General features: G+C 35.1%; 10 protein-coding genes, 2 long non-coding RNA genes and 1 other non-coding gene across 19 annotated transcripts; 6 read left to right on the top strand and 7 right to left on the bottom strand.

Annotated features, from left to right (window-relative positions):
- Positions 1-212: 212 nt before the first annotated feature.
- On the bottom strand, positions 213-2,166 carry AT1G32375 (F-box/RNI-like/FBD-like domains-containing protein; the record flags this gene model as incomplete). 2 transcript variants are annotated; one of them, NM_001333006.1, is made up of 4 exons in its annotated part: positions 213-651; positions 749-883; positions 968-1,877; positions 2,105-2,166. In NM_001333006.1, the coding sequence occupies 3 exons, from the start codon at positions 1,820-1,822 to the stop codon at positions 373-375; spliced, it is 1,269 nt and encodes a 422-aa protein (NP_001319128.1). In that variant the 3' UTR covers positions 213-372. The 2 variants fall into 2 exon arrangements, with proteins under 2 accessions (NP_001319128.1, NP_564398.1); NM_102971.2 differs by lacking the exon at positions 2,105-2,166 and having other exon boundaries at positions 337-651; positions 968-1,822.
- On the top strand, positions 2,123-2,373 carry AT1G06543. The gene has a single exon (NR_139103.1). It is a non-coding gene; the product is annotated as an other RNA (long non-coding RNA).
- Positions 2,360-4,127, bottom strand: TOM2B (tobamovirus multiplication 2B). Of its 4 annotated transcripts, none has more exons than NM_202222.3 (5): positions 3,907-4,127; positions 3,548-3,613; positions 3,401-3,465; positions 3,129-3,219; positions 2,360-2,994 (listed from the first exon to the last, which is right to left on the bottom strand). In NM_202222.3, exons 1-5 carry the CDS (start codon positions 4,045-4,047, stop codon positions 2,980-2,982), a joined length of 378 nt encoding a protein of 125 aa, NP_973951.1. In that variant the 5' UTR covers positions 4,048-4,127; the 3' UTR covers positions 2,360-2,979. The 4 variants fall into 4 exon arrangements, with proteins under 4 accessions (NP_973951.1, NP_849740.1, NP_564397.1 ...); NM_102970.3 differs by having other exon boundaries at positions 2,435-2,994; positions 3,127-3,219; positions 3,907-4,107; NM_001036049.2 differs by having other exon boundaries at positions 2,435-3,028; positions 3,907-4,107.
- A 176-nt stretch (positions 4,128-4,303) lies between these two features.
- ATL1F (RING/U-box superfamily protein) lies at positions 4,304-5,521 on the bottom strand (the record flags this gene model as incomplete). Its single annotated transcript, NM_001123926.1, has 1 exon — positions 4,304-5,521. One exon carries the CDS (start codon positions 5,519-5,521, stop codon positions 4,523-4,525), a length of 999 nt encoding a protein of 332 aa, NP_001117398.1. The 3' UTR covers positions 4,304-4,522.
- Positions 5,522-5,664: 143 nt separating this feature from the next.
- Positions 5,665-8,286, bottom strand: AT1G32360 (Zinc finger (CCCH-type) family protein). Its single transcript, NM_102969.4, has 2 exons — positions 6,863-8,286; positions 5,665-6,179 (listed from the first exon to the last, which is right to left on the bottom strand). Exons 1-2 carry the CDS (start codon positions 7,725-7,727, stop codon positions 5,890-5,892), a joined length of 1,155 nt encoding a protein of 384 aa, NP_564396.1. The 5' UTR covers positions 7,728-8,286; the 3' UTR covers positions 5,665-5,889.
- A 282-nt stretch (positions 8,287-8,568) lies between these two features.
- Positions 8,569-8,815, top strand: AT1G06537. Its single transcript, NR_139102.1, has one exon. It is a non-coding gene; the product is annotated as an other RNA (long non-coding RNA).
- A 562-nt stretch (positions 8,816-9,377) lies between these two features.
- AT1G09125 lies at positions 9,378-9,553 on the top strand. The gene has a single exon (NR_143471.1). It is a non-coding gene; the product is annotated as an uncharacterized misc_RNA (transcript).
- Positions 9,554-12,361: 2,808 nt separating this feature from the next.
- AOX1D (alternative oxidase 1D) lies at positions 12,362-14,166 on the top strand. 2 transcript variants are annotated; one of them, NM_102968.3, is made up of 4 exons: positions 12,362-12,890; positions 12,990-13,183; positions 13,364-13,658; positions 13,756-14,166. In NM_102968.3, exons 1-4 carry the CDS (start codon positions 12,483-12,485, stop codon positions 13,813-13,815), a joined length of 957 nt encoding a protein of 318 aa, NP_564395.1. In that variant the 5' UTR covers positions 12,362-12,482; the 3' UTR covers positions 13,816-14,166. The 2 variants fall into 2 exon arrangements, with proteins under 2 accessions (NP_564395.1, NP_001320824.1); NM_001333005.1 differs by having other exon boundaries at positions 13,364-14,075.
- A 765-nt stretch (positions 14,167-14,931) lies between these two features.
- Positions 14,932-18,044, top strand: NHL8 (NDR1/HIN1-like 8). The gene is made up of 7 exons (NM_102967.3): positions 14,932-15,590; positions 15,686-15,760; positions 15,846-16,353; positions 16,430-16,815; positions 16,889-17,115; positions 17,204-17,369; positions 17,462-18,044. The coding sequence occupies exons 1-7, from the start codon at positions 15,015-15,017 to the stop codon at positions 17,588-17,590; spliced, it is 2,067 nt and encodes a 688-aa protein (NP_174512.1). The 5' UTR covers positions 14,932-15,014; the 3' UTR covers positions 17,591-18,044.
- Positions 18,045-18,929: 885 nt separating this feature from the next.
- On the bottom strand, positions 18,930-19,237 carry AT1G32337 (uncharacterized protein; the record flags this gene model as incomplete). The annotated part of the gene is made up of 2 exons (NM_001036048.1): positions 18,930-18,968; positions 19,118-19,237. The coding sequence occupies 2 exons, from the start codon at positions 19,235-19,237 to the stop codon at positions 18,930-18,932; spliced, it is 159 nt and encodes a 52-aa protein (NP_001031125.1).
- A 1,343-nt stretch (positions 19,238-20,580) lies between these two features.
- On the top strand, positions 20,581-24,088 carry HSFA1D (heat shock transcription factor A1D). 2 transcript variants are annotated; one of them, NM_102966.4, is made up of 3 exons: positions 20,581-21,105; positions 22,526-23,682; positions 23,775-24,088. In NM_102966.4, the coding sequence occupies exons 1-3, from the start codon at positions 20,818-20,820 to the stop codon at positions 23,785-23,787; spliced, it is 1,458 nt and encodes a 485-aa protein (NP_174511.2). In that variant the 5' UTR covers positions 20,581-20,817; the 3' UTR covers positions 23,788-24,088. The 2 variants fall into 2 exon arrangements, with proteins under 2 accessions (NP_174511.2, NP_001321152.1); NM_001333004.1 differs by having other exon boundaries at positions 20,591-21,105; positions 22,526-24,066.
- An 890-nt stretch (positions 24,089-24,978) lies between these two features.
- MKK10 (MAP kinase kinase 10) lies at positions 24,979-25,896 on the bottom strand (the record flags this gene model as incomplete). The annotated part of the gene is made up of 1 exon (NM_102965.1): positions 24,979-25,896. The coding sequence occupies one exon, from the start codon at positions 25,894-25,896 to the stop codon at positions 24,979-24,981; it is 918 nt and encodes a 305-aa protein (NP_174510.1).
- Positions 25,897-26,218: 322 nt separating this feature from the next.
- SAMBA (valine-tRNA ligase) lies at positions 26,219-27,552 on the bottom strand. The gene is made up of 3 exons (NM_102964.5): positions 27,283-27,552; positions 26,812-26,922; positions 26,219-26,554 (listed from the first exon to the last, which is right to left on the bottom strand). Exons 1-3 carry the CDS (start codon positions 27,431-27,433, stop codon positions 26,514-26,516), a joined length of 303 nt encoding a protein of 100 aa, NP_564394.1. The 5' UTR covers positions 27,434-27,552; the 3' UTR covers positions 26,219-26,513.
- Positions 27,553-27,646: the final 94 nt, after the last annotated feature.

The raw sequence follows: 27,646 nt of genomic DNA, 5'->3' as shown, positions 1-27,646 counted from the left end.
AGTCCATTAGACCATTTGCAATATCATTTTGCTCTAAATGATTACACGTGGTCAATTCATATTTCCATCTACCTAAATCCAAGCTCATAACGGATTACACTAAACAAAAAGACCAAAATGTCTCTAAGTTCATTGACCATTTTAGAACGTCATTCTTCGCTTGTCGAAGAATATGCAGTGAGAAGCAGAGCTAAATAAGATAAAAACTCAAAAGGGTTATAAGACATAAGAATACACAACGTCAAAAGAATAAAAACTTGAGCAACATAAGTTTCTAGGGAAAACTAGTTTCTTTAAGAAGAGAAAACACAAGTCTATAAGATTGGATCAAACACAGACCAACTTGACTAATGAAGAAGACTGAACTAAACTTCAGTCGAATGCAATCTGACATGTAGGTGAACGCCTGAACAACAATGACAACTCCTTGAGCATCTCAAATTTCTTGTTGATGTCAGTGGATTTAGAGGAGATAGTCACCTTCTTTAAACAGCTTCCACTTCTTAAGATGAATGCCGCTACTTCTTTCTCTTCTTCTGTTCCTTCATATTTTACCCATTCGAGAGTTTCAAGACTTGTCAACAGACATTCAGGAACTGCACTCGGTTCATTCCAGCACGGCCGCGGTTGATGAGATCGATAGACATGGTTCTAAGATAAAAGTAAGATATCATCACACTGTTATTCTACTGAAAATATATGCTGATATATCATAGAGACTGAATAATTCAGGTTTAGATCTGCAGACCTTAACAAGTTTGAGTTCTCGTAATTTAGGGGAATCTCTGAGTACACACATAAGTAGATTTAGCCACTCTGTCTCACATGTGCATATCGTTAAACGTACAAGACAGTGGAAGACACTACCAACAGGATAAGCATCCTGCATAAGAGACACTACATAAGTAATTTGATCACAAAGAAACCAATAATATATGTAGATAACAGAACTATAGAAACATATTACCTTAGAGGATGGTATACATACATAGAGACGCTTGACGGAAGAAATAGAACCCATGAGCTGCTGCGTATGTACATAAGAATTGCAAACATTTGCCTTCACAACCTTAGTCATATTATTCTCAATGACACAAAAACCACCCCTACCATCTTCAATGTCTAAGCACTCCAAAGAAGGAGTATCTATCACAAACCCGCAATCAGCATTTATACTGGCTAATTCCGTTTCATGCAAGACTAAACACTTTAGAGAAGACACTCTAACAGTGAAAGTAGTCACATTGTCATAGGGACAGCGTTTCACAACCAAGTCTTCAAGAACAGGACAATTCGATAAAAGCATCTTGATCAGCTCATCACCTGGAAACTTCATGGACACAAGACTCAAAGTCTTGAGAGATGGAAATGAAAACGAGGACGTAGCATCCACAAGAACCGCGTTATTAAGCTTCAAAGTCACGAGCATTCTACAGCACGTATACAGGCTCCTTGGAAGTACCACTGAAGAATTATCACTATTAGACTTATCAATCTCAATTATCAGCTCACGCAAACAGCTCTTCTCTGCTGTTTTAATCCAAACTCTAATATCTCCAGTACCACATGAGGTTTTACCGAGTTTGAAATGCAAAGTATCTAGAACTTGCGCATCGTGCAGAGTGAATGACCTGTCAACAAACCGCGAAAAGCTTCCATACTCAATAGCTTGATAGCTATCATCATATATAAGCTTTGGCACCAACATCCAAAGAAACTGCCACCGTTTCGACAAAACCATTGTCGAAACAACATCTTTAGCAGACAGTAAAGACAAAATTCTCACTAGTAGCGCTTCAGGCAACTGACTTAACTTATCCATACTAGCTAACAGCTTCCACAGGTTTAGGTCAGAACCTAAAACTAAACAGATAAGCCTGAAAACAGCAAGGAATGCAAAATTCTCAGTGTGAAGTAAGTTTAAAAAAAACACCAACAAGCAACTATGGAAGGTCAAATCAAAACCCTAGAGAGATACAAAAGAGAAGCAAACGATATCCAAACTCATCGAGATTGTTCATGAAATCGCTTCTTCGAAATCAAATAAGCAAGACGAACCAAAAGAATTTCACAGGAAGAAAAAATGAAAGACCTGAAACCCCACCGGAATTTTTCACTCAACGGAGAAGAGGAACCCTAATTGATTCAGAAAGAGAGAGAGTACTGAAATGTGAGTATGTGACCATTGGAGTCACCTCAATAAGTGGCGTTCCCGCTTCTTTTATTTTACCCAAAACAAATATTAAAAAGTTCGTGAAAAAGAAGAATTGGTGGAAATTTAAATCCTACTGATGTTCACAAGCTTGGTAGGCCCTGTTCGTGTACTAGTCGCCAGTGACTAGCGACTGCGACCAGCGACCATCAACTGCGATCAGCGACTTGTTCTGTTGTTCGTTTGACAGTCGCTGCCAAACGAACAAGCCTCTTAGAACCAAGTTAATGTATTTTTTTTTGTAATTGTTATGGATTCTCTTGATTTTGAAAGTCAACTAGAAATAAAATAATAACCCATAAATCGTGTTTTCAACCAAAACCACATCAAAATAAGCCTGCTAAACTGGTGGTTATGACATTGTTAAATTTTATGACAGCAAAGAAAACATGGCCGAATAAGAGTGGAGATTCACATAGCTCAAAGACGAGTTCCCAAAAGTTGAACACAAAAGAAAAACCTTTCTATTTCAATAATTGCAGAAAAGATTCACATATTCATTCTTAATCGTGAATATGCAGTCATCATGAAGAATCAAGCCAACTAAATCTGATCCCAAAAGTGACCAGCGGAGATATCTAGCTAGCAACCAACCAGAGCTATTATGGAATCAGATTCCGCACAATGGGTACGCAGACGGAAATCAAAAACTAAGTCACAACCATATATTTCTCTCTGTTGTGGAAACGACTCTTTGGTGGAGGAGATTAGGGAAGCGTGTTCCTTGGAAGAAGATGAACGCCGTATGTGTCTATCTTTGGAGATCACTACTTGTCATTTGTCTGAAATTTTCAAATGAGCTGGAGATCAATTGTCCTATGGACAAAAATCAATTATGATAATCTCAATTGCTTGCTAGAAAAATGTAACAGAAGAAAGAAACATCTAATTGCTAATAAGAGATCAGAGTTTACACCACAGGGGAAATATTAGATTGTCGAAGAGCACGAAGCTGTGTGCTTTCCATGTTTTCAAGTAACTGGGTTACTGTGTTTAGATGAACACCGCTGTATCGAGAAAACGAAACTTAGGGTTAGAGAACACAACAGCTACAAACATTCTTCATCATCAAAGGGAGTAGTATTCTCTTATCACATTTCTCATTCATTGTTCTTAAAGCTATCTATTAAAATTCAACTCTAAGTGATACAAGATTTGATGATGAGTGCATGTCAAAGAAGATCAAACCTGTGCAATCCGCTTTCTATATGAGCATCTAGAGATGAAATCACTTGAGGAAGCTGCGCCAACGCCTTAACAAAATGTAAAAAAAAATGCTTAAGACACACAGTACTTACTTATGTCATCATACATTCTACACCATAACATACATACCTGTCCAGTGGCCTTAGTCAGTGAAGCTTTCGCCAACAGATTCTTCGGGAGCTTTGCCAACTGAGCCTACACACAGCGAATACTCATAATTAGAGATTAAAAAAAAAACATCTAAAGCTCATCCTAATAACCTCACATTGTGTTTCATTGTGGTCTTATTACATGAAACAGGAGGAGATAACTAGTTTCCAATGAAATAGGACAACTACGAAACTGTTGCACCTATGTTTGAAACAATTCACCAAATCCACATTTTCTATCATCAGAATCAAACCAAACCCTAATTATTCAACCTAGATCCTATTTAATCCAACGGTGACTAAATGAGCACGCGTTAAAAGGGTTTGAAGAAGATATACCTGAGAAGAAGACGATTGACGCATCAGATGAAGAAGGTTAGCAGTGGAATTTACGGCTTGTGAAATCTGATCGGCGACGACAGCTTTCGCCGTTCGATCACCGCCGCTGATTCCTCTTGAATTTTCCGATGCCGTCGCCATTTCTCTCTCCAAGTTTGGTTGGTTCTCTTTTTTTAACAAATGGTAAAATATAGGTCTTACATTGTAATATTATAAACTCTTAGTCGTTCCCCTATTCTATTGATTTATATCACGTTATTCCCAATATTTCTATTTCTATCAAATTGACACCTCCCATATCAAACCGGAACGATAAAATGCAACTTAATTTTTTATGTTATATATATAAGACATATATTTAAAAATATTTTTAGAATTTTATGAAGTCCACAAATGAAAAAAGGAAAGTATGATTGGTACTGAATAATGAGAATTTAAGTACAAACATTACAACAATCTTCAACATCTTCTATATGTATAACTATAACCTATAGTGTCAAAAAATTACAAAAATGGAACGGCCGAAACAAAGAATATATCAAAACCTAGAATCTAATTCCGGTCTTGGATCTATTATAGATGATATATCAACCAAGACAATTCACATTCTCAGGCTCTATCCTACAGAGTAAGTTCCCCTAACGCAATACAACTTTCTGTTTGGTAAAGTCATCTTGTGATCTTCAAACTGACATTCTCCAGAGATCTCAATACGTATCTTAATCTCATCTTTTTCTTCTTCTTCTTCTTCTTCTTGTTCGTTTTCGGTCTTAACTACTATAGAGTGTCCAGTAGAATGTGACCTCCAAAACCGCAAATTCGATGCTTTCATTCGTCTTTCATAGCTTTCGATTTCATCTGTATGCTCTAAACTACCAATAGTAGTACTAGGATGCTCCTCGTGAACGATGATTGTCACTGTGTCACGGGGCAAAGGCTCGTCGTGGATTTCAGATCTAACTAGATCGATTTCAGGAACTTCTAGCGGCTTTTCTAGCGATGTCCGGTCTTCTACATCAAGCTCACGCCTGCATACAGGGCAAGTCTTGTGTCCTTCAAACCAAAGATCAATGCAAATCGTGTGGAAGGAGTGATTACAAGTAGAAATGAGCCTAATAGTGTCATCATCCATAAACTCTGTTAAACAAATGGAACATTGATCCGTCCCATGATCTTTCACCGAATAAGGATACTCAGGGAATGATTCAATGATCTTGGAGTCGAGACCGAGGTTTTCAGGTGGATTAGACGGTTGGATTAGGTTACTAGGACGGTTTCGGTTTCGATGGTTATTCCAAATCCTCATGAGTTTCCTAAATAAACATCCACAGAAGAAGAAGGAGAAGAACCCCGTGAAAATGATGAAGAGAAGACTACCGGTCAAGACTATGGTGACCGGGGAGGAAACGAGGGTATGGACTGGTTTGAAATTGTCTGTCTCGGTCGTGGATATAGACATTTTGAGACCGTGCAGTGAAACGGCCGGATCAGAAATATTGTGACTGGTTTCATAGGTAGCTTGAGGAAGAAGAAAGGGTTTATTCTGAGGTTGCCGTGTGGGAAGGGTAATGTCAATGGGGAAGAGAGAAATGAGGAGAAAGGTAAGGTCATACATATGCCAAAGCTTTTAGAGTTTTGAGCGAGTCTTTGGTGACAAAAGCTACGTGTTATCTTCGTGGCCAATTAATTTGCTCTAATCTAATTCTACATTCTAGTTTTACGGTGATCGATCTTCTAGTTATGATTAAAAAAAATTGTGGCTTTATAATCAAATTATGAAATTTTTAAAAAATCAAATATGGAAAAGATACAAAAGAAAGATGATAATATAACATAAGTCATAATCTACAACAACAAACAACAACAACAACAGATACAAGGATTACACATATACAAACTCTACAAAATGTACCATGCAAAAAAAGGGAGATTGTAATTTTCTTAGCAGTTATCTAAATGTGTAGAAAAAAGAAAGAGGTAACATCATTCAATATCGTCGATCCAATCACCGTATATCCGACTGATTTTCGCCGGTCCTTTCCACTTCTGATGAGTTCTAATTCCAGGCTTTTGTGTAACCGCACTAGACGCTCGTTGCAATGCAACTCCAGTGTGGTAACTGGCATCTGCATTATGAGGTACTCCTGGAGATAGAAGTGTTGTTGTGTCTGATAGTCCTTTGGGGTTTTGTACTGTTTGCTTTGTGTCCGGATTGGGTGATACTCCATCTTTGCCTTCTTCTTCCACGAGTCCTCCGCCAAATCTATGTAACTCTGCAAATCATAAAGACTCAAAACTTTAAAGCTACACGACTACGGAACTTTCTAAGGTCATATCGTTCAACAATTCTAAGAAATTGTTTCCCATAAGAAACTATCAAAGATTCAACATTTTTCACAAATGTAAGACAGATTATCTATCAAAATTTTGAGAATTCGAGAAACCTATAACTCTATCCTAAGATTCAACAACTCGTCAGATTCATTACAATACCAGACCAAAAATGAATGTTTATCAGTACTCCTGCGGCGAGCTCAACTGATATAAGCACTCAATCCATTAGTTAGTCTCCTATATAACCTTTAGTACCATTCTCACTAGTCTAACCATGAAGCACCGTTGACTAAAACTTCTAACAAATAACCTAACAGACTAAATGGTAACCACAGACCAACAAAAACCCAAAGATAGCGGTGTCATAAGATACAGAACCCGACAGGGTCAGCGAATAAGCGAATAACCATTTTACTCAGCTTGGAGCTTCAGCGTCCAATCTCTAGTCACCTTTAACCCATTCATCAAGCAACATTGGTTTAAAGTTTAAACTAACATACGAGAAGTCACTAAAAACTTGGCTAACCACTAGAGACCTATGAACTCAATCCCGTCCTTATCTTCAGGCCTAACCATTCCATTCATAAAGCAAACGAAATCGAACAAAAGGCAGAATCTTTACCTGCAGCTCCATGAGCAAAATGACACTTAGCACCAAATGGACAATACCCAGTAATCTCCCATTTGTTGCAAATCCTTGTCTTCCAATTTGAAGGCTTCAAAATCTGAATCCCACTTCCACTTCCACTTCCACCACCACCACCAAGCACTACTACATTGCTACTACTACCACCACCACCAACAGAACCACCGCCACTTCCACCACCACCACCACTTCCATAACCACCAGGTCCTAAGCTAATAGCAACACTCTCTCTATTCCTCGAAGCCTCATCATGCAGAAACGTACAACTTTCTCCATAAGGACATCCTTCTTCAGTATAAAACTTCTTACAATGTCTTCCTTTAAAAGATCTCCCACTCTCAGCCGTCGATGACACCAAAGACGGGATCTGAAACTCCTCCCGTGGAATCTCAACCACAGAAACTGTAGGAGTTCCCATACCACCAGATCTCTCCTCCTCATGAGCCGCCACAATCTCCTGCCAATTCGGCGGTGGACGACGAAGCTCCTCCACCGTATGAGCAAAGTTACAATTCGTTATATACGGACAAGTCCCAGCACGAAACTTGCAACAAAGCTTCGTCTTGAAGAACATTTTCCCAATCGCTTTAGTACGATTGCTCGCAGCAGAAGTAGTCGTGGCTGATGAAGACGACGGAGAGCCTCGAGTCTTCTTGTTCGGTGGACCATTGTTGTCGCCGGAGGTGTTATCGGGATTCATAGCCCAAGCTCTATTGTAATCATCTTCCGTCGCCCAAACAGCACTATCGCCGAGATTCGGAAACCAATTATCCGGCGGAGGATTGTTTGTGGGAATCACGTGAACTACATCTCCGCCGGAATCTCGCCGGTGATGACTCATCGTGTGAAAAATCGAAGCTTTTCCTCAAACCCTAATTTTTTCTTTCTTTCTCCAATTTCGATTTTGTGAATTTTTACCAAGAATCACGGAAAAGCTGAGAGATTTCGTGAATTCGAGAGATGGGTGATCTTGAAAACAATCAAATTCATCGATTAACGACAAATTTTGTGAAACCCAAGAAAAAAAGTTTTAAAAATTGAAAACGATAACTGAAAAATGAATATGAACAAAAACACAGATGATGATGATGATGATGATGAAGAATGTATACAAATGTAGTATTAGTCACTGAGAAATCGTCGTTGAGATTGAAAGATCATGTTCGGGAGAAAAAAAATCGAACAAGAATATTCTTTCTAAGCTTGAAAGTGAGAAATAAAAAGGAGGAAACGTGTGTGGAGATAGGATAAGATCTTTATTAAGACAATAATTTATTTGAAACTCAGCAGCAGACATGTAACTAAATTTGGTAATAATAATCTTTGTAAGAAAGTGAATATGAAAGACACTGTAATAAAAAGATTTGAGAATTTTGGAATCAGAAAGCTTTAAATTTTCTTACAGTGTATTAAATGATCACTCGGCATCTATATGATGAAATGAGTGTTGCTCATTAATAGATATGGTCATATGGATGTGATTTTTTTTTCCTTGAAAAATTTTCCAAGCCTCCAAACATTTATTTCGTATATACAAAACAATACACACCTAACACAGTAACACACATGCACCATACTATGATAATACTACTACAACTCTACAAGAAGTAAAAAATGGTAAACCTTTTTTCAAAAAGATAAAATGGTAAAGTTAATTGTTGTATTATTAAAAAAAACTCAAAGAAACTCTAGTAATTACTACTACTGTTGGAGTGAATTATGTTTTTGACTCAAAAATAGAAAAGAATTATTGAAGTTATTATATAGGTGACCAAAGGTTTTTAAGTTAGTAAAAAGTTGTAACTTTGGCGCCCGGCTCTTGTAGCGCACTGGTCTGCGATGGTACATTAATGTGCAACGTGTGATTAGTTCGAAGCTCGAGCTGGGCGAAAAGAGAAAAGAGAGAGCCAGTGAAAGCATAGCAGCAGCAGAGGTCTTGTTGTTATATAAAGATAAACATTTAAGGTATTTTTAAATATCTTTTTATGAATTTTTTTTAGTAGCTATCATCATGCTTTCAAGTAAATTTTATGAATTTTTTTTTGGTTTTAAGAAACCTGCTAACATTATTTTAGCAGACAACCTAAGAAATCTAGAATTTAGAACATTTTTCTTTTAAAATTTTCACGAAAATATACAATATTTGTGTTTATATACTTTTATTTTTATTTTTTAACACCATAATCATATAAAAATTAACTAGCGATAATACTTGTTTTCTTCATTATATACTTCTTAGTTTAGCATCAAATTTCATTTCGACAGTATTATTTATTGTTTCATTTTGAGTAAATATAAATTTTCAGTCTGTATTCTTGATCATACTCCATGCATAATGATATTATCTGTTGATCATTCACTTATTTACTCTATGAACATTTAGCTAATTTTGGTTTATTTGAAGCCAACTAATCCCCTTTTTTTTCCTTGGCAAAACGCCAAAAAATGTTTTATTCTATAACTAAGTTTGCTGGATTTGACGAATCAACTTTAAATTAGCTATGTGCTGCAGAGACAGCGCCAAGCTCTTGTAGCTCTCCTGGCCAGCGAAGGCACATTAATGTGCAACGCTTGGTAGGTTCGATGCTCGAGCAAGGCATGGAAGAGACAGAGAGAGAAGTTGATCATGATCATTTCACATGTGAGATATTCTAAAATATCTTTTTCTTTTCTTTTCTTTTTTTTGTGTAGATGGAGAAAAATACTAAACGTGTGGACATTGGATAAGATCTTTAATTCTTTATTAGGAAAACAATTTTGTAGCTGAGAAGCAGACAATAATAACTAAAATTGGTAATATATCTTTAACAAAAACAAAGTAATAAAATAAAGAAGATAGTTTATAAACATTACATATAAAGAAAGGAGATAGTTTATAGATTCGTCATTGGAGAATTGAAATCTTAAAACTTCTAAATTTTTAAATGCATTCAATTCAATGGATATGGATAGGATTTAATATTGCTTTTCTTGTCACTTTTCCTAAATTCCTTGACAAAAATGTTCAGATTCATCTAATTTAGCAATTGAGGCACCTGGCTTTTGTAGCCCGTTGGTCTACGATTGCACATTAGTGCGCAACGTGATGACGAAGCTTGATCAAAGCAGATAGAGAACAAGGTAACAACAGAGAATATTATGTGTTCTAAGAGCAACCTTAATGGTTAGATCCAAAATTTGGGACTTAAGTATAACGTTTTTTTTTAATGCTTTGTGTTATAACTTATAACGATGAACATTAGATTTATTCCTAAGTATCTTTTGTTCTCAGCATCATTAAATATAATCATATGTTATGTACTTATGTTAAACGTTTCTTTCCAGTACACTAGTTTATTATACATATAAATTGTCTTTATTCAGATATATGTTACTTTATCTTGTATTGTTAGTTTAGTGTTAAAAGATGAGATTGTGGTGCCTAACTCTTGTAGCTCTATCGGTCAGCGAAGGCACATGTTAGTGCAACGCTTGATCGGTTCGAGAGTCGAGAACGGCATTAAAGACAGAGAGATAGAACAAGCAAAAACAAAGAAAATGTATGTGAACAAAAACCATATGAGATATTCTAAAATATCTCCTTTTTTTGGTATTTTATATAAACAACTTCGTAATATGAACAGTTAACAATTCAAAAACTAGACATGGACTTTTTACTTTTTGTGGTTCACAAATATTTACCACTGATTAAAAATTAAAAACCACATACTCAACGTTCAAGATCTCTGGATTCTTCGGGATGATTTCAAATTAACATTAAAAATTGAAATATTAACGTAATACGAATACAAGGACTTTACTTCTTAGGTGCTAGTATATGGACATCGCCAAATATTTGTATTTGCTCAATTAACGTAATCTACTAGTGCGATTTATGAGTCACTTATCTTTACAAAAATATTAAAGAAATAGATGAACAAATCTATATATACATTTTTACAGCTATTTTAGCAAATAAATCATGAACTTGGACTTATTTACAATCTAATGTCATTAGCATTAAATCTTTTTTTAAAAATAATTAATTTTATTTTAAATTTTTGATTTAAATTGTCAATCACATTATCAATCAAATTTAATCCCACCAAACTTCAAATCAATCCTTTAAAATTAGCATAAACATATTTGCTAACAATATTTTAAAACAAATTTTTTTGTTAAATAAATATTATTTTTACTGAACGTTTTTTGTTTAAATAAATAAATTTTGTATTTGAACTTATTTAATATGTCATGTCACTGACATTAATTATTTATTAATGAAAATATTTAATTAAAGATTTAAATCTTCTAAATCCTTGCTTTTAGAGTTATTATGTCATTACCTTATAAGCAAAAATATTAATTTTTTTAAATATTATTATTTATATATTTAAAATTTATAAAACATTATTAATATTTAAACTTATAAAAAGTTCGATATATTACAATTTTTTAACATCATTATATAATATATAGAATTTTAAAAAAATCTTAATTTTTTCCGTCATATTTTATAATTCAAAATTTTAAAAATAAACATATATTAACAAATTAGCAAAAAATGTGTGGGTTCAACGTCCCGCATCGACAAAAATATTTAGACAATGATTTATAAACATATCATAAATAAGATCAACATTAATATAAATAAATAGTTTTTTTACGGGACGGGTTTGGCGGGACGGGTTTGGCAGGACGTTACTTAATAACAATTGTAAACTATAAAATAAAAATATATTATATATAGATTCAATTTGCAAAAAAAAAATTATACTAACTTTAAAAAGTTAAATTGTCACCGCGGTATACCGCGGGATAAAATCTAGTACAACATAATTTCAGAAAAATATACAATAGTCCTTTTCTATCTCAACATCTTTTTTGGATCAAAACCAAAACAAACTTAAAACAACTTATCATTTTTTAACACAGTAGCAATTCATTCTTTCTTTCTATCTTTCTTTTTTTTTTTTTTTTGTGTGTGTGTGTGTGTGTTTGAGTGGTAAAAGTAGCAATTCATTCTGATTCGAGAGAACCACATTTTTTTCTATATTATAAACTCTTCTTAATTTTTCTATTTATCAAATATAGTATAGATTCTAAATTAACATTTGTTTAAGAAAATATAACAAGGTATATACGAAATATAGGAAAAATTTAAGCGTCTTTGTATATTATGATAGTAACATGATCTGAGTTTGTAATTTCATGATGTGTAATAATATAGTTGGTGTGTCTATCTCGTGATAAACTGTAGTACTTTTTTGAATATATGAATTATTGAACAATAAGATAATAATATAATATGATGGTGACAAACACAATCCTTAAGTAATTTCACATGTTCTTTTACTTTTCCACAAACATAAAATGTAACAAAACGTGTCAAACATTTCCTCCATTCTTATTCATCCTCCAAGAAACTTTGAACTTGACCGAGATTAGTAATAATCACTCGTGTATATAAATTCATCTCTTCATAATTTATCTGCCACATATGAACATAACCCAATCTGAAGATCAATCATAACCTTAAACCATCTCTCATAATTTTAGTATTTCTATTCTCACCACCAAAACTCGTTGATACATCACACCCCAACTGTTGTTACTCATGTCCTACAGATCGATTTACCGCACTCTTCGACCGGTACTATCATCTTCGGTACAATCCTCCGGTTTAGGAATTGGAGGATTCAGGGGACATCTCATTAGCCACTTGCCCAATGTTCGGCTATTGAGCTCTGACACGTCATCTCCGGTAAGTGGGAATAACCAGCCAGAAAATCCTATCCGAACGGCCGATGGTAAAGTTATATCCACTTATTGGGGTATACCTCCTACTAAGATCACTAAACCGGACGGTTCAGCTTGGAAGTGGAATTGTTTTCAGCCATGGGATTCATACAAACCGGATGTGTCCATTGATGTAACTAAACATCATAAACCCTCCAATTTCACTGACAAATTCGCATATTGGACCGTTCAAACTCTGAAAATACCGGTTCAACTATTTTTTCAGGTAATTTAATCAGAAATTTTAAATCTTCTTCATTTGTTCTTTTATTTTTAACATGATTTTGTTTTTTCAAAAATTGAATAATTTGATTTTTGAGTATAGAGGAAGCACATGTGCCATGCGATGTTGCTAGAGACGGTGGCTGCGGTGCCGGGAATGGTCGGGGGGATGCTTTTGCACTTGAAATCTCTCCGGAGGTTCGAACATAGCGGGGGATGGATCAAAGCTTTGCTCGAAGAGGCTGAGAACGAGCGTATGCATCTCATGACTTTCATCGAACTTTCACAACCCAAATGGTATGTATATATGCATGCATGTACCTTTTTAGTTTATTACCTTTTCTAAATAACACGTAACTTGTATTACATTTCTAATCAAGTTTGGTTTGACCTAGATCGGTTATCTAATAGAAACAGTTCTAACCTAAAACTTTTGGAATTGTGTAATTCATTTATCATTTGAACCGGTGTTTGAAGGTACGAACGAGCGATTGTGTTCACGGTCCAAGGCGTTTTCTTCAACGCATATTTCCTGGCTTATGTAATTTCACCCAAACTTGCTCATCGTATCACTGGATACTTAGAAGAAGAGGCTGTAAATTCTTACACTGAATTTCTCAAAGACATTGATGCCGGAAAATTCGAAAACTCGCCAGCTCCAGCCATCGCAATCGATTACTGGCGGTTGCCTAAAGATGCAACGCTTAGGGATGTGGTTTATGTTATACGAGCTGACGAAGCTCACCACCGTGATATTAACCACTATGCTTCGGTAAGGAGTTGTATAGTTTATTTGTCAAAATGATAAAACAATGTGATATTGGTATAAAATGTAAATTTCGTTACAATATGGAATTTTATGTGTGCAGGATATACAATTCAAAGGACATGAACTCAAGGAAGCTCCGGCTCCTATTGGATATCATTAAAGATTATGTGACAAAGTCACAAAGCTGTGTATACATCTATGAACATATGTTGTTGTGGATCTCCATGATATTTTTATTTTATGTTTTCGATTTATTTAAAACTGTTATTCGTTTTTATTAGCTCAATATGGATATTTAAACCATATTATTTTGTTACGATTTATGAACATAGTACTACTCATGTGTGTGTAAAAGATCATACTGCCTGGACACGAAGCGGATATCCGGAAAAATTATAATATTTGTTTTTTGATTCGTTTTAACCGAATACTTGATTTTGTGATTTGCTTCGATTCGAAAATTTCCGGATATCCGGAAATTCGAATATCCGATTTTTTTTGTGATATTTGCGGATATCTGCTTTGATACATATAAATAATAAAAAAAATCTGTAAACTATACAAGCATATCAAATATTCAATGTTTTTATTTAACATCCTTTCAAAATAAGTTCTAAATACCAAACATAACTGTTGTTGTTATCACCAGTCAACAAAATGTTATCAAATTAATTAAAACAAAAACAAAAACCGATAGTTTAAGATGCCATTAATCAAAACATAACATAAAAGAAAAATGATCAAACAAACATCTTAACATAAAAACAGAAGATAACAACAATACACAAACTATTTATGATATTTATATATAGACATAATTATATATTCTAATATATATATATATATATATATATATATATATATATATATATATAAATACGGATCGAAGCGGATATTCGATTTTTTAAAAAACAATATTTGTTATTTGCTTCGATTTTTATGAATACCATATTTTCTTATTTGCTTTGCTCCAAAATCTTACGGATGTTCGGATTTTTCAAATCGAATCAAATCGAATACCGAGTCAAAGTGGATCGAACGAATATTTTGTCCAGCAATCGATCAATGATACTAAAAATATGGAACCATAATTATGCAAATGTGAACATGAAACGTAATTATTCTTTTCTCTTTGACCAAGTCTTCTCCGGTTCAATCATGGTATTTAAGATTCGGTTTCCTCTATCGAACCGGTAAATAAACCAAACTTGGAATTTTTCGGACACAATCCATAAAAACCCAAAAAACATAAGTAGAAAAAAGTACATTTTTTTTTGTTTTCGTCAAGTAGAGAAAGTGCATTAACATTTAACAGAGTTTGTTTGTCTCTCTGGACCCAAACTTGGCTGCAAGACCGCCATGAGAGGAACACACGGAGGCAGTGGAAGAAATCACGACCGCCGCTACATCCGCCGTGACGCTGGGATTGTGAATCCAGTCAACGATCATCCAAAATCAGAGCATCAGAAAGAAGACACGACTTCGACGGATTTATCATCTGCAGCAGCTTTTCCGTCTACTTCTCAGCCAATCCAAAACCTCGATCATTCTACAAAACCTTCAAAGTCTCACCGGAATCGACGCAGCCGTGGATCAAATTCAAAACCTCGTCCCGTGGAGAAACCGGAGGTGAATTTTGCTGAATCCGATGTTGTTGATTGCTTGGCTGATGAATTGAGTAGGTTAAAGGTGAAACAGAATTCGCATTCGGTGAATATGGAGGAGAAGTTTCATCACAGTTCTAGTGATCATTCGAATTGTGAGGAATCGGAGTTAAAGAGAGCTGAAAGTGAAGAAATTGCTGATGGTGTTGATGAATATGAGACGAAGGAAGATATTATGTTGACAATTCTGAAAGATTTGCGATCTAGTGTCAGTGAGCCAGAGCTAACAGAGGAGCAACTAAAGATGAATGATCAATTACAGGAAGATGAGGTAAACTGAGCTATAAAGTTTTGACCTTTGTGATGTTTCAATAGCTTTAGGACATTTATTCATATCAAGTTTTGACCTTTGTGATGTTTCAACAGCTTTTGGCATTGGGGTACATATATGGAGGAAACATGTTCATCTTTGATCGGTATAACGATATGCGATACTTTCAGGTCAGAAATAAGCTGCTTAGTACTGACATGTTTCGTATCGGTAATGTGACATAACAATATATTCTAATAGTATTGATTTGTGCAGGTTCATGTAAACGTTGAAGCTACTAGTGAATATACTATCTCTACAAAGCTTAACTTACAAGCTGATTCAAGCAAAGAGTCAGAGGATTTCTTGTACTCTTTCAAGGCGCAACACCTTCCACCGATTGTGTTGAAATGTTTATTACCAAAAGCTTATCCGAGCCACTTACCGCCTTATTTCTTAATAAGTGTTCAGTGGATGAATCCTGATAAGATTTCAAGTCTCTGCTCTAAGCTGGACTCGTTATGGAGTGAACAGCCAGGGCAAGAAGTCTTGTACCAGTGGACAGATTGGCTACAGAACTCGTCGATTTCTCATCTTGGTTTTGATAATGAGATTGTTCTTGGTCCTTATGGTGTTACATGTTCCAGAGATAAGCGTGCTGTGTCTGGAAGTCGTTCTCCGGATTCAGATATTCCTTATATTAGGAGTTATGACGATGAGAAACGTCATGATAGCTTCCTTCAGAGCTTGCATGAGTGCTGCATATGCTTCTCTGAATCTGCAGGTATATCTTGTTCTTCTTCATAGCTGTTTTCTTTAGTAATGTGGGTTGGTTTACAGTTGTTTTACACCCTCTACAGGTATCGACTTTGTTAAGTTACCATGCCAGCATTTCTTTTGTTTGAAATGTATGAAGACCTATACAGACATACATGTCACTGAAGGCACAGTTAACAAGCTCAAGTGTCCGGACTCGAAATGTGGAGAAACTGTTCCGCCAGGGATATTGAAGAGATTGTTGGGCGATGAAGCGTATGAACGGTGGGAAACTCTTATGTTACAGAAAACACTGGAATCCATGACTGACGTTGCTTACTGTCCTAGATGTGAAACCCCTTGCATAGAGGACGAGGAACAGCTTGCTTTATGCTTCAAATGCTACTTCAGTTTCTGTACACTTTGTAAGGAAAAGAGACATGTGGGTGTGGCTTGCATGAGCCCGGAACTTAGGCTTCAAATCTTGCAGGTATCATTATTGTGCCTTTGATCTTCTCTTTGTTAAACCGTTGACTCTTTCTTACATGTAAATCTCTATACAGGAGCGTCAAGATTCTTCTCGTCTTGGAGAGGAACAAAGGCGGAAAGAGAAAGAAATGATCAATGAGATTATGAGTGTGAAGGTGATAATGAAAAGCGCTAAACAATGTCCGTCGTGCAAAATAGCCATCTCAAGAACCGGAGGTTGTAACAAAATGGTATGCAATAACTGTGGTCAATACTTTTGTTACCGTTGCAACGAAGCTATCACTGGTTATGAACATTTCAGGTTAGTGATGTTACATATATAAAAGAACAGATACATATGTATATAAATCTTGGAACTAAGTAAGCTCCGTCTTTTTTTTGGGAAAAAGTGAGGGAAAATGTGAACTGTTCCCACAAGAGGCGATCCAAGAATGGAATGAGATGATGAATGAGAGACAAGTCATTGGACAGATTCAAGCGCAACTGTTTGCACAAGGCGGTCAGTTTCCACAGCGCGGTCAGTTATGTCCTAATTGCCGCCAGTTCAATGGAAAGGTAAGAAAATAAAAAAATTTGGTTTTAACAAAGGCAGAGAATTATAGGTTTTTGAGGTTCATGAGATGATTCTGGAGTTTGTTATTGTGTAGGCGGGAAACAACAATCACTTGTTTTGTTGGGCATGTCAAGCACATTTCTGTTATCTTTGTAAGAAAGTGGTGAAGAAATCTGCTCAGCATTATGGACCAAAGGGCTGCAAGCAGCACACAGATGGGTAAAGGCATGTCTGCAAAGATCAACATAGAGGTTGTTGTCGTTTGTTTTAAAGTCCAAAGAAACATTGATAAGTTTGATACATTCTTCGATTCAGGTTTCAATATTTATTATACTTGGTCATTATCGTGTCTTCTCATTTGCTTGAGGTATAAAAACATTGATGGGTTTGGTTCATTTTTCGGAAAGAAAGGTAACCTAAATGTTCTTAGGTTTCCTAGATTCTCTTCGTATCTTGATTTTTGATTATCTCATCCACTACTTGAACCACAAGTCTTGTCCAGATAGGATTGAGATGTCAGCAACCACAGAGAGTGATGGAGATTCAAAGCAGTGGTAGTGTTGTATTATATAAACTGTCATGTTTACCAATATACATCGTATACTTTAGATTTTATTTTGACTCTTTAAAGTTTTCGTAAGTGATGATAACAAACGACTCGAAAGGTAACAATAGCATAAAACACTAGCAGAAAAATAAATAAAAAACGAAACAATTATCTAATTGTGGCCAGGATCTATTACAATTAGCAACTACTACAAAAGTCCACAGTTCTGTCTCATTCAAGTCTTTATTAGCTTAGAAGACATGCAAAAAGTTGGAATTGGCAAGTGTCTCGGTGACGGAGCAGCACCCATTGTAACCGAACCACCAAACAATTCTCCTTCTTGACTCGGTTCTTGAATCGGCTTCTCATTAACCGGTTTAGAATTTGAAGGTTTCGAGTTATACAGAACTTTTTGTGGGTAATAAAAACGTTTCAAGCCGAAGAAAGGAACCAACTTTACATCATGTAAACCAAAGAGACAAGAGAAGTAATGGAAACCAAATCCGTATTTTGTATGAAACGGAACGGCATAAACGTTTCTGACCATGTAACGGTGTGTTATCATTATCGACATCTTCAAAGAGAGATTTTGATTATTCGATCTGAGAATTGTAAACTCTTCGATGTGTAGTAGAGTAATTGTGAGAAAATAATGGGAGGTTATTTTATAATGTTACGGTAACACACAAAAAAGGAACACTTCCTGTATTTTGTTGTTTCCTTTTCGGGTAAAGCTATTTAGCTCTAATTTAGGAAATTACAAAGTAAATTACTAATTACATATGCAGTATTACTTTTCTTCCTCTTCTTTTTTTTTTAATCATAAATATAACCTTTTTTTACTTCTTCTTCCTATATCTTTTTTTTTTCTCTCTTTTTATTCCTCATCTCCGCTCGGATCTGCTGCTTAAGCAAAGCTTCATCGATTTTGATTAAACTCGAATTGAGACCTTCCCACATTATTCCACCCATTGAAATCACTTGATTCATTTTGTAGAAGATTGATAACACTGAATCAGCCATTGTCGACTTGATGGATTGTGTTGATTGTTTTCTGGTGTTTATAATTCCCAGATTGATTTTAAGATGAGCAATTGAAAGAACAGTAATAGAATTGGATAAAACTTATTTAATAATTGAGATGTTGATTTTGTTTAATTGGGTTGTTCTTTTGTGAATTGTAAAATTCATGCGGAAGCTCACCTTGATCTTCTCTTTCTTAGCCATATTCTTAGCAACGATTCCAGTTTTCAGGTCAATGTCGATGTTAACGTTATTAGCAATTAGAATGCGTTTAAAATGCTTTGTTGAATATCTCTTCATTAGTTACGACAAATTTGTATGTGGATTCAAAGTAAATCTAACACCCATCGTAACAATCAAAGAGAGAGATAAACTATTTTTTCAAATAAACATAATCTGGAATTCTATGGGAAGAATGGAGAAGACAAGACCGACAGCAATTTTGTTTTTTTTTTTTTTTTTTTTTTTTTTTTTTTAAGAAGGTATGACATATAAAGTGATTTGGTATCAGTTTGAATGGATTTTTATCGGGTTTGGTCAGAAAACCGATTAAACCCAAATATATGGGGAAATAGATGAAAACTATCGATTTTGGGAAATATAAATCGAGAAGTATCTTTTCGGGGACATCTGGATTGTGGTCATACTTAGGGCTCTATCTGGCATGATGTCATAGTTATCATGGAGAAATAGACCGTTTGACCGACAACAATTTTGTTTTTTTTTATTTTTTTTATTTTTTTTTAAGAAGGTTTGACATATAAAGTGGTTTGGTATCGGTTTGAGTGGATTTTATAGGGTCTGGTCAGCAAACCGATTAAACCCAAATATATGGGGAAATAGATGAAACTATCGATTTTGGGAGATATAGATCGAGAAGTATCTTTTCGTGGACATCTGGATTGTGGTCATTGTTCGGGCTCTATCTGGCATGATGTCATAGTTATCATGGGAAAATAGACCGTTTTCCTATTACAATACATATGCCGGCAAAAAAAAATACATTTCTATAAGCTAAACCGACAAACAAACATATTTTCCGTAAACAAAAATAGATACAAATGGAAAAAACCTAGAATAAAGGAAAACATTAAAACTAAACAAAAACTTCTCAACCTCATAACTAAAGAACTCATAAATAAAGTACAAAATCTAAATATGAATTGAAATAAAATACAGATATGAAAGTAGAGATCCACATAGAGGAAATAAAACCATGACTTTATTTTTTAGACGATGTATTTAATATAGTATTTTAAGTGATTTGTGTAAAATTTACAAATCATATATTATTTAATTATGAAGTTAAAATTTTTTAATAAAATTTAGTGTTATTAAACTAATGATTTAAAAATCTACTTTTATTATTATTCAAAATAGTTTGTAGATTTAATTATTATTATTTTTAAAAGATTTGAAAAAACTTTGTTAGTTACTAATACATAAATCTCTGATGGAATTTGAAAAGATTGTAAGACAAAATAAAATTTCAATTTATTATTTTAACGAATTAAAATCGATACTCGTGTCAGGCTAGTCAGCCCAAAAAGAAAAAACAGAGCGTAATAGCGAATAATATAGTGACACGTAATAAATCATCCGCTTTTAAGAGAAAAAGCGAAATGTCTAATTCCGTAATTTCGTAAGTGTTCATGAGTCTCCCGTCGTCTCTCTTTCGTCCTCTCCATCGATTTCAAAATCTCTCTTCTGATCTATATCTCTCTCCGCCCATATCTCTCGTGAATGTTCTCTGAGAATTCTCTAGATCTTCAATCAAAAGTTATCTCTCTCTCTCACCTATTGTAAAAATCACCAGTTTCGTATATAAAACCCTAATTTTCTCAAAATTCCCAAATATTGACTTGGAATCAAAAATCCGAATGGATGTGAGCAAAGTAACCACAAGCGACGGCGGAGGAGATTCAATGGAGACTAAGCCATCTCCTCAACCTCAGCCTGCGGCGATTCTAAGTTCAAACGCGCCTCCTCCGTTTCTGAGCAAGACCTATGATATGGTTGATGATCACAATACAGATTCGATTGTCTCTTGGAGTGCTAATAACAACAGTTTTATCGTTTGGAAACCACCGGAGTTCGCTCGCGATCTTCTTCCTAAGAACTTTAAGCATAATAATTTCTCCAGCTTCGTTAGACAGCTTAATACCTATGTAATCTTCTTCCCTTTCCCTTCGCCTTTTTTTTTTACTTCATCATTTCTCGATTTTATGGATTTTGTTCCATTAATGTTGTTCCCATGGTTGCTTTATGTTTCTGAGCAGAGGAGTTTTGTATCCATTAGAATCGATAGTTAGTTTCATGAGTATGCTTTTTAGAGACTACTTTATTTGCAATACTTGATATCTTGTGATTGTTTAGTTTAGAACCTCACGGCTTTGAAATGATAGATATGTGAGAGCGTTGATGAAGCTGACTGTACATACAAACTTAGGGGGATGAGAATAGAGATGTATACCCTTTTTTTTTTGTCTTTGTTGTCTGTTTGACTCTCTGTAATCAGGTTTAGTAATAGTCGTAAGATAGTAATAAACCTTCCTGAATTTTCTCAGCATTCATTATAAAGGAGAAGAAAGAAGAAATTTGGAATAAGAGAGCAAGTCTCATGTTGATCATGACCTGAGTGCAAGGTTATCAACTTTCTGTTTTACTAATCTATCATTTTGTTGTAGATGAGTCAAGGTTTAGTGGAGATATCTCACGTCTTTGAAAACCTTAAAAGGCCAATGTGATCAGGAGTGCCTGGAATAGAAACTAGATCTTAAGTAGATATATGGGTGTTTAGTGTTGGAATATCTATATTGTTATTAGTGTGACTTTAAATCTTTATCTGGCATGTCAGTTACGGGAACCATAGGTTTGCTCTGTACGGTTGCACTTAGATTAAATACTTTTTATTCATATAGGCTGGATGGAGATTTTATTGTGTATATAAGTAGATAACTATATAAGCTTTGCTCTAAAGGTCATGGTGAATGGAGCTTGTACTGCATAATATTTAGAGCAGGATGCTCGTGATGCTGCAAGATGGTGAATGCACTTAAAGGAGCTTGAATTTTCTGCTGACAGTTCTTGTTTGCCAGTTATTCCTTAGTTACTGTCTGTGTGGTACATGATGTCTTACATGTTGGGCACTATTTGAAGCAAAATTCAATCTTTATGAGTTTATACCATGCAGACTTTGACATAAAGATTACACTGGTAGATCATAGATACTTTTCACCCTCTTAGTTTTCAGTTATCCCTATTAGATATTTTGGTTTTTCCTCGGTTTGGGTGGTAGGTAAGACCCATAATAGGAACATAAATAAAGTAGTTTTCATGATTCATATATTAAATTGACCATGATTGGTCATTTACTTGACTTCTGAATTAAAATTGCTCTTGATGCATGTGCCAACTGATCAGTTACGTCCTGTATATGGCTGTTTCAATCTGTGGATAGTTGGCAGTTAAAAGACTATGTGTTGAAGGTTTTAGATTTGCACTTCTAAAGCTGTCGGATGAATTCTTTCTCATTGGTCTTGGTGGAATCCATTTTCATTCCATTTTGCGTGTCTTTTCTTGATACAGGGTTTCAGGAAGGTTGACCCAGATAGATGGGAATTTGCGAATGAAGGTTTTTTAAGAGGTCAGAAGCACTTGCTACAATCAATAACTAGGCGAAAACCTGCCCATGGACAGGGACAGGGACATCAGCGATCTCAGCACTCGAATGGACAGAACTCATCTGTTAGCGCATGTGTTGAAGTTGGCAAATTTGGTCTCGAAGAAGAAGTTGAAAGGCTTAAAAGAGATAAGAACGTCCTTATGCAAGAACTCGTCAGATTAAGACAGCAGCAACAGTCCACTGATAACCAACTTCAAACGATGGTTCAGCGTCTCCAGGGCATGGAGAATCGGCAACAACAATTAATGTCATTCCTTGCAAAGGCAGTACAAAGCCCTCATTTTCTATCTCAATTCTTACAGCAGCAGAATCAGCAAAACGAGAGTAATAGGCGCATCAGTGATACCAGTAAGAAGCGGAGATTCAAGCGAGACGGCATTGTCCGTAATAATGATTCTGCTACTCCTGATGGACAGATAGTGAAGTATCAACCTCCAATGCACGAGCAAGCCAAAGCAATGTTTAAACAGCTTATGAAGATGGAACCTTACAAAACCGGCGATGATGGTTTCCTTCTAGGTAATGGTACGTCTACTACCGAGGGAACAGAGATGGAGACTTCATCAAACCAAGTATCGGGTATAACTCTTAAGGAAATGCCTACAGCTTCTGAGATACAGTCATCATCACCAATTGAAACAACTCCTGAAAATGTTTCGGCAGCATCAGAAGCAACCGAGAACTGTATTCCTTCACCTGATGATCTAACTCTTCCCGACTTCACTCATATGCTACCGGAAAATAATTCAGAGAAGCCTCCAGAGAGTTTCATGGAACCAAACCTGGGAGGTTCTAGTCCATTACTAGATCCAGATCTGTTGATCGATGATTCTTTGTCCTTCGACATTGACGACTTTCCAATGGATTCTGATATAGACCCTGTTGATTACGGTTTACTCGAACGCTTACTCATGTCAAGCCCGGTTCCAGATAATATGGATTCAACACCAGTGGACAATGAAACAGAGCAGGAACAAAATGGATGGGACAAAACTAAGCATATGGATAATCTGACTCAACAGATGGGTCTCCTCTCTCCTGAAACCTTAGATCTCTCAAGGTAACTAAAGATCAACTTTAGTAGTTGTCTATCAAACTCTAACTATTCAAGTTTAATTGCTTAGTTATTTATATTATGTTTATTTCACTCAGGCAAAATCCTTGATTTTGGGAGTTTTTAAAGTCTTTTGAGGTAACACAGTCCCTGAGAGCAGCATATTCATTTTTCATACGCTGATCTTTTATTTCTTCTTTCTTGTATCAAAGTGGTTTAACATTACTGCTTCATACAACTCTCAATTTTACACAAATTCTCTATCAATATGAGAATCTGTGTCATGTTTCAGTCTCTTGTTTGAACTTTTCGCTTATTTTGCTTGAAGAAGAGCAATGCGAACTTATTAAGTCAACATAACTATTCATCTGTTCTCTTTTTTTGACATTATTAATCCTTCATGAATGCCGAATAAATCCAAACTAAACTAAAATTCATAACTTCACAATACCAAAAATTTCATACAAAACATATTGAACCGAGTCTATGTTTAGTGTAAACTAAACCGAACTATTTCAAATACCGTAAAACCTCTATAAATTAATATTCAATAAATTAATAATCTTTATAAATTAGTAAATTATTTCGGTCCCGATTTGAAACCAATGTAAAAATTGATACAACTCGGATAAATTAGTAAAATAATATTTTTTTTATGAAAATCTTATATAAATAAATGGTCTCATCAATAATATAAATTAATAATTGTATAAATTTACCAATATATATCTATATATAATATTATAAATATCATATGTAAAAAATGACTAGTTATGTTTTTCTTCAGTTTTTATTAATTTTTTGTAGTGTTGAATTCTAATATTTTACAACATCAAATTTCTATTTTTATTTTTTAAATTTAATAATTGTTTTCTACTTGTAATTGTGTTTCAGAAATACTATTGATTATAAAGAAAAAAAAACTTTTTATATCAAATTTTTTGTTAGAATTAACAAAATTTATACAATTTTATTAATTAATACCTTTCAAAGTAATAAATTTTTTTTGTCCCAATATTATTAATTTATATAGGTTTTACTGTAAACAGAAAATTTGTAAGAAAAAATAAATCAAGTATTTTTAAAAAAGTTATTAAATTTTTAAGCCTAGTCAAAAGTAATAAAAATTTCAAAACTGAACTCGAATCAAACCAAAAAGTTCAAACTAAACCGAACCAAAGAATTTCAAAGGAAAACCGAACCCAAAAATTCAAATTAAACCGGATCAAACTGAAACTAAAGTTCGGTTCCTTAGTTTATGACTTGCTTTTCTCAACCCTGAAAACCAAACCGAGACTAATGCTATCTGTTTTTCACAAAAGAATGACGAAGAAGCTCTTCCACAGTGTCTCTCTTCCTCCAATCCTTCTCCAAACATCTCCCAACAAAATCTCTAAACTCCAACGAACAACTCACTGGAATATCCACCTTCTCATTGCAGCAAATTGCACAAAATAATGTCGCCCAATCCGGTTTATCCCCAACTTTGGTCAATGGATATCTTCCAATGTAACACTCAAGAACCACAACTCCTAATGACCACACATCTCCTGCAAATCCAACTTCTCCTCCAAAACCCCATTTCTCTAGATCTACACGTTCAGGACTCATATAAGCACATGTCCCATTCGATCCATAGTCTCCTCCGGCTACTATCCTACTTGCTCCAAAATCCGCAATCTTGACCTCTCCTTTCTTATTAATAAGGAGATTTGAAGGCTTTATGTCTCCATGAACTATTCCCATTTTTTGCAGATAACGTAACCCTTGGAGGATTCTGTTAGCGAGACTCGATACCATTGGCTCGGAGAAAACTTGTTGAGCAAGTAACGCGTCATGGAGAGATCCTTTCTCCATAAGCTCCATCACGAAACAGAGATCGTATAAACTAACAAAAACGGCATAGCATTTAATGATAAAACTCGATTCGATTCGCTTGAGGATGTCGGCTTCGACGGTGACCGTGGTGTTGAGATTTGGCCGGAGGACTTTTAAGGCGTAAAGCGTTTTGGTTCTCCGGTGACGGGTTTTGTAGACTGTCCCACCGCTTCCTTGTCCTAAAACGGAGAGTTTCTCGAGATCGTTTAAGGTTTGAATCGGCGATGTTTCAGGGCTTGACGATGAAGAAGATGCCACGGAGAAGGCGGTGCCGTGGTAAATAAGTGGTGGAATAGAGAGTGTGAGAGGTTCTTGGTGACGTCGTTCTCTAACAAGTGTCATCTAGGTTATTTGCTTGCACTTGTGGTTTTCAAGTCCTAGGTTACATAAAAAGGACATGACACGTGGCAAATGGGATTACTTGTATGACACTTGTCAATCAGTGTTAACAAACTTAAGCAATTTGTGGTTTTTAGGTAGTGGTGATCAATTGATTCCTGATAAAAATAGGTAAACAAGTTTTGGGATTTAATAATGACCTTTTGGTACTTCTTTTTCCGTACATATAGTAGAATCTTTGTTTTGGGAAGATGATAATAACCTAATTTTTTTAAAGGAACTAATAAAAAGTACCAAGTTAGACAAAAAATCAAGAAAAATATCTGGATTTTAAATTAATTATTCAAACTTAAAAATTGTCTTTGATGAAAGTTGATTATCTATATTCTTGAGAATATTGAAATTTCATTTTCGAGTAATAGACTCATTAGCCGAATAATGATTTCCTCACTTGTATATTAACACCATAGAAATACTATTTTGTCCCTTACAATGGGAAAATATAAAGTTAACGTTTTAGTGACATTTGTGAAGAACACGAAACAAAGCGTATACGACCATTTCTGATATTTCTTACTTGAATGAATCCGATCATCTAGGAAGCTGAACAAAGCTTAATTTCACCATAGCTTCACTTCACCTCCTTTCTTTAGAAAATTACCTAATCAGAAACAAATATACTTCAGTAGAGTGTCTTAGTGATGACGAAACACCGAAAACACACACACAAACCCGCAGATTCGATCAAATGTTCTCACCATACCGACTTGCCTAATCTAGAGAATGGCAAATACATGAAATTTTGAACCATTGGGATCATTACTGCTGTTAAAACTTATTCAAGATTGATATAAACGTACACATGAAAACAGCTTTGTGACATACAGAAAAATAGGATTGAAGAAGAAGAAAACTAACCTCTTCTGGATATAAGATGGATTCGAGAACGAGGACCTTCGAACATCCAACTATCTTCTTCCAAAGACTTAACCTCTTTGTCAAGTTCAGTCATCAAATCAGCTTTCAAAACTACACCATCAAAACAAAAACCAAACCTATTACATAACATATCTCAAACAAACACTTGAAACTGAAGCAAGCTTTTTCTTAATCTACTCATGTCCTTAATCATTTATTAGTAATTAATTAGCAATACTAATTATCTAAAGAAGTTACTGTTAAATCAACAAATCAATCAACCAAATAAAAAAAACTCAGGGAAACAAAATTGGGATTTTCAGATAGTATCAAAAACCCTAAATTTGGAGATGTGATACTCAAATCTCTGATCACTGAGAAATTTGATTACCGAATCTTATAGAAAACCTCTAATTTGAAACCCTAAGATTCGAAATCATGAAACGAAAAGGGAAAAGAGTAAGAACTGACCACGCATAGCTTCGTCTTTTCGCTCTTGCATTGAGGGAATATCCGGTGGAAAATGGAAATCGTCTAGACCAGCGGCGGCGCCACTGCTTCCACCTCCACCAGCTACGGCGGTCGTCGAAACCAATGAATGAGCCGGAGAAGCGCCGTTCATCACTCAGCGCGAATTCAAAATCGAAATTGTTCAGAAGAAATTTGGGATCAACGACGATACATTGACGGAGGAGCCGTAACAAATCTTAAACCGAAATTATTTTATTCGAGGACTAACCATGTAAACCGAATTGAACCAAATAAACCGGCTAAAGCCCAACAACAAAGGCCCGTGTGACCGACCATAAAACTTGTTAAGCTTGTCATAATGAAC

This window comes from Arabidopsis thaliana (assembly GCF_000001735.4).
Source record: "Arabidopsis thaliana chromosome 1 sequence".
Classification (NCBI taxonomy): Eukaryota; Viridiplantae; Streptophyta; class Magnoliopsida; order Brassicales; family Brassicaceae; genus Arabidopsis; species Arabidopsis thaliana.
Note: the sequence above shows the minus strand (reverse complement) of the source record. Positions and strands in the feature narration are given on the sequence as shown.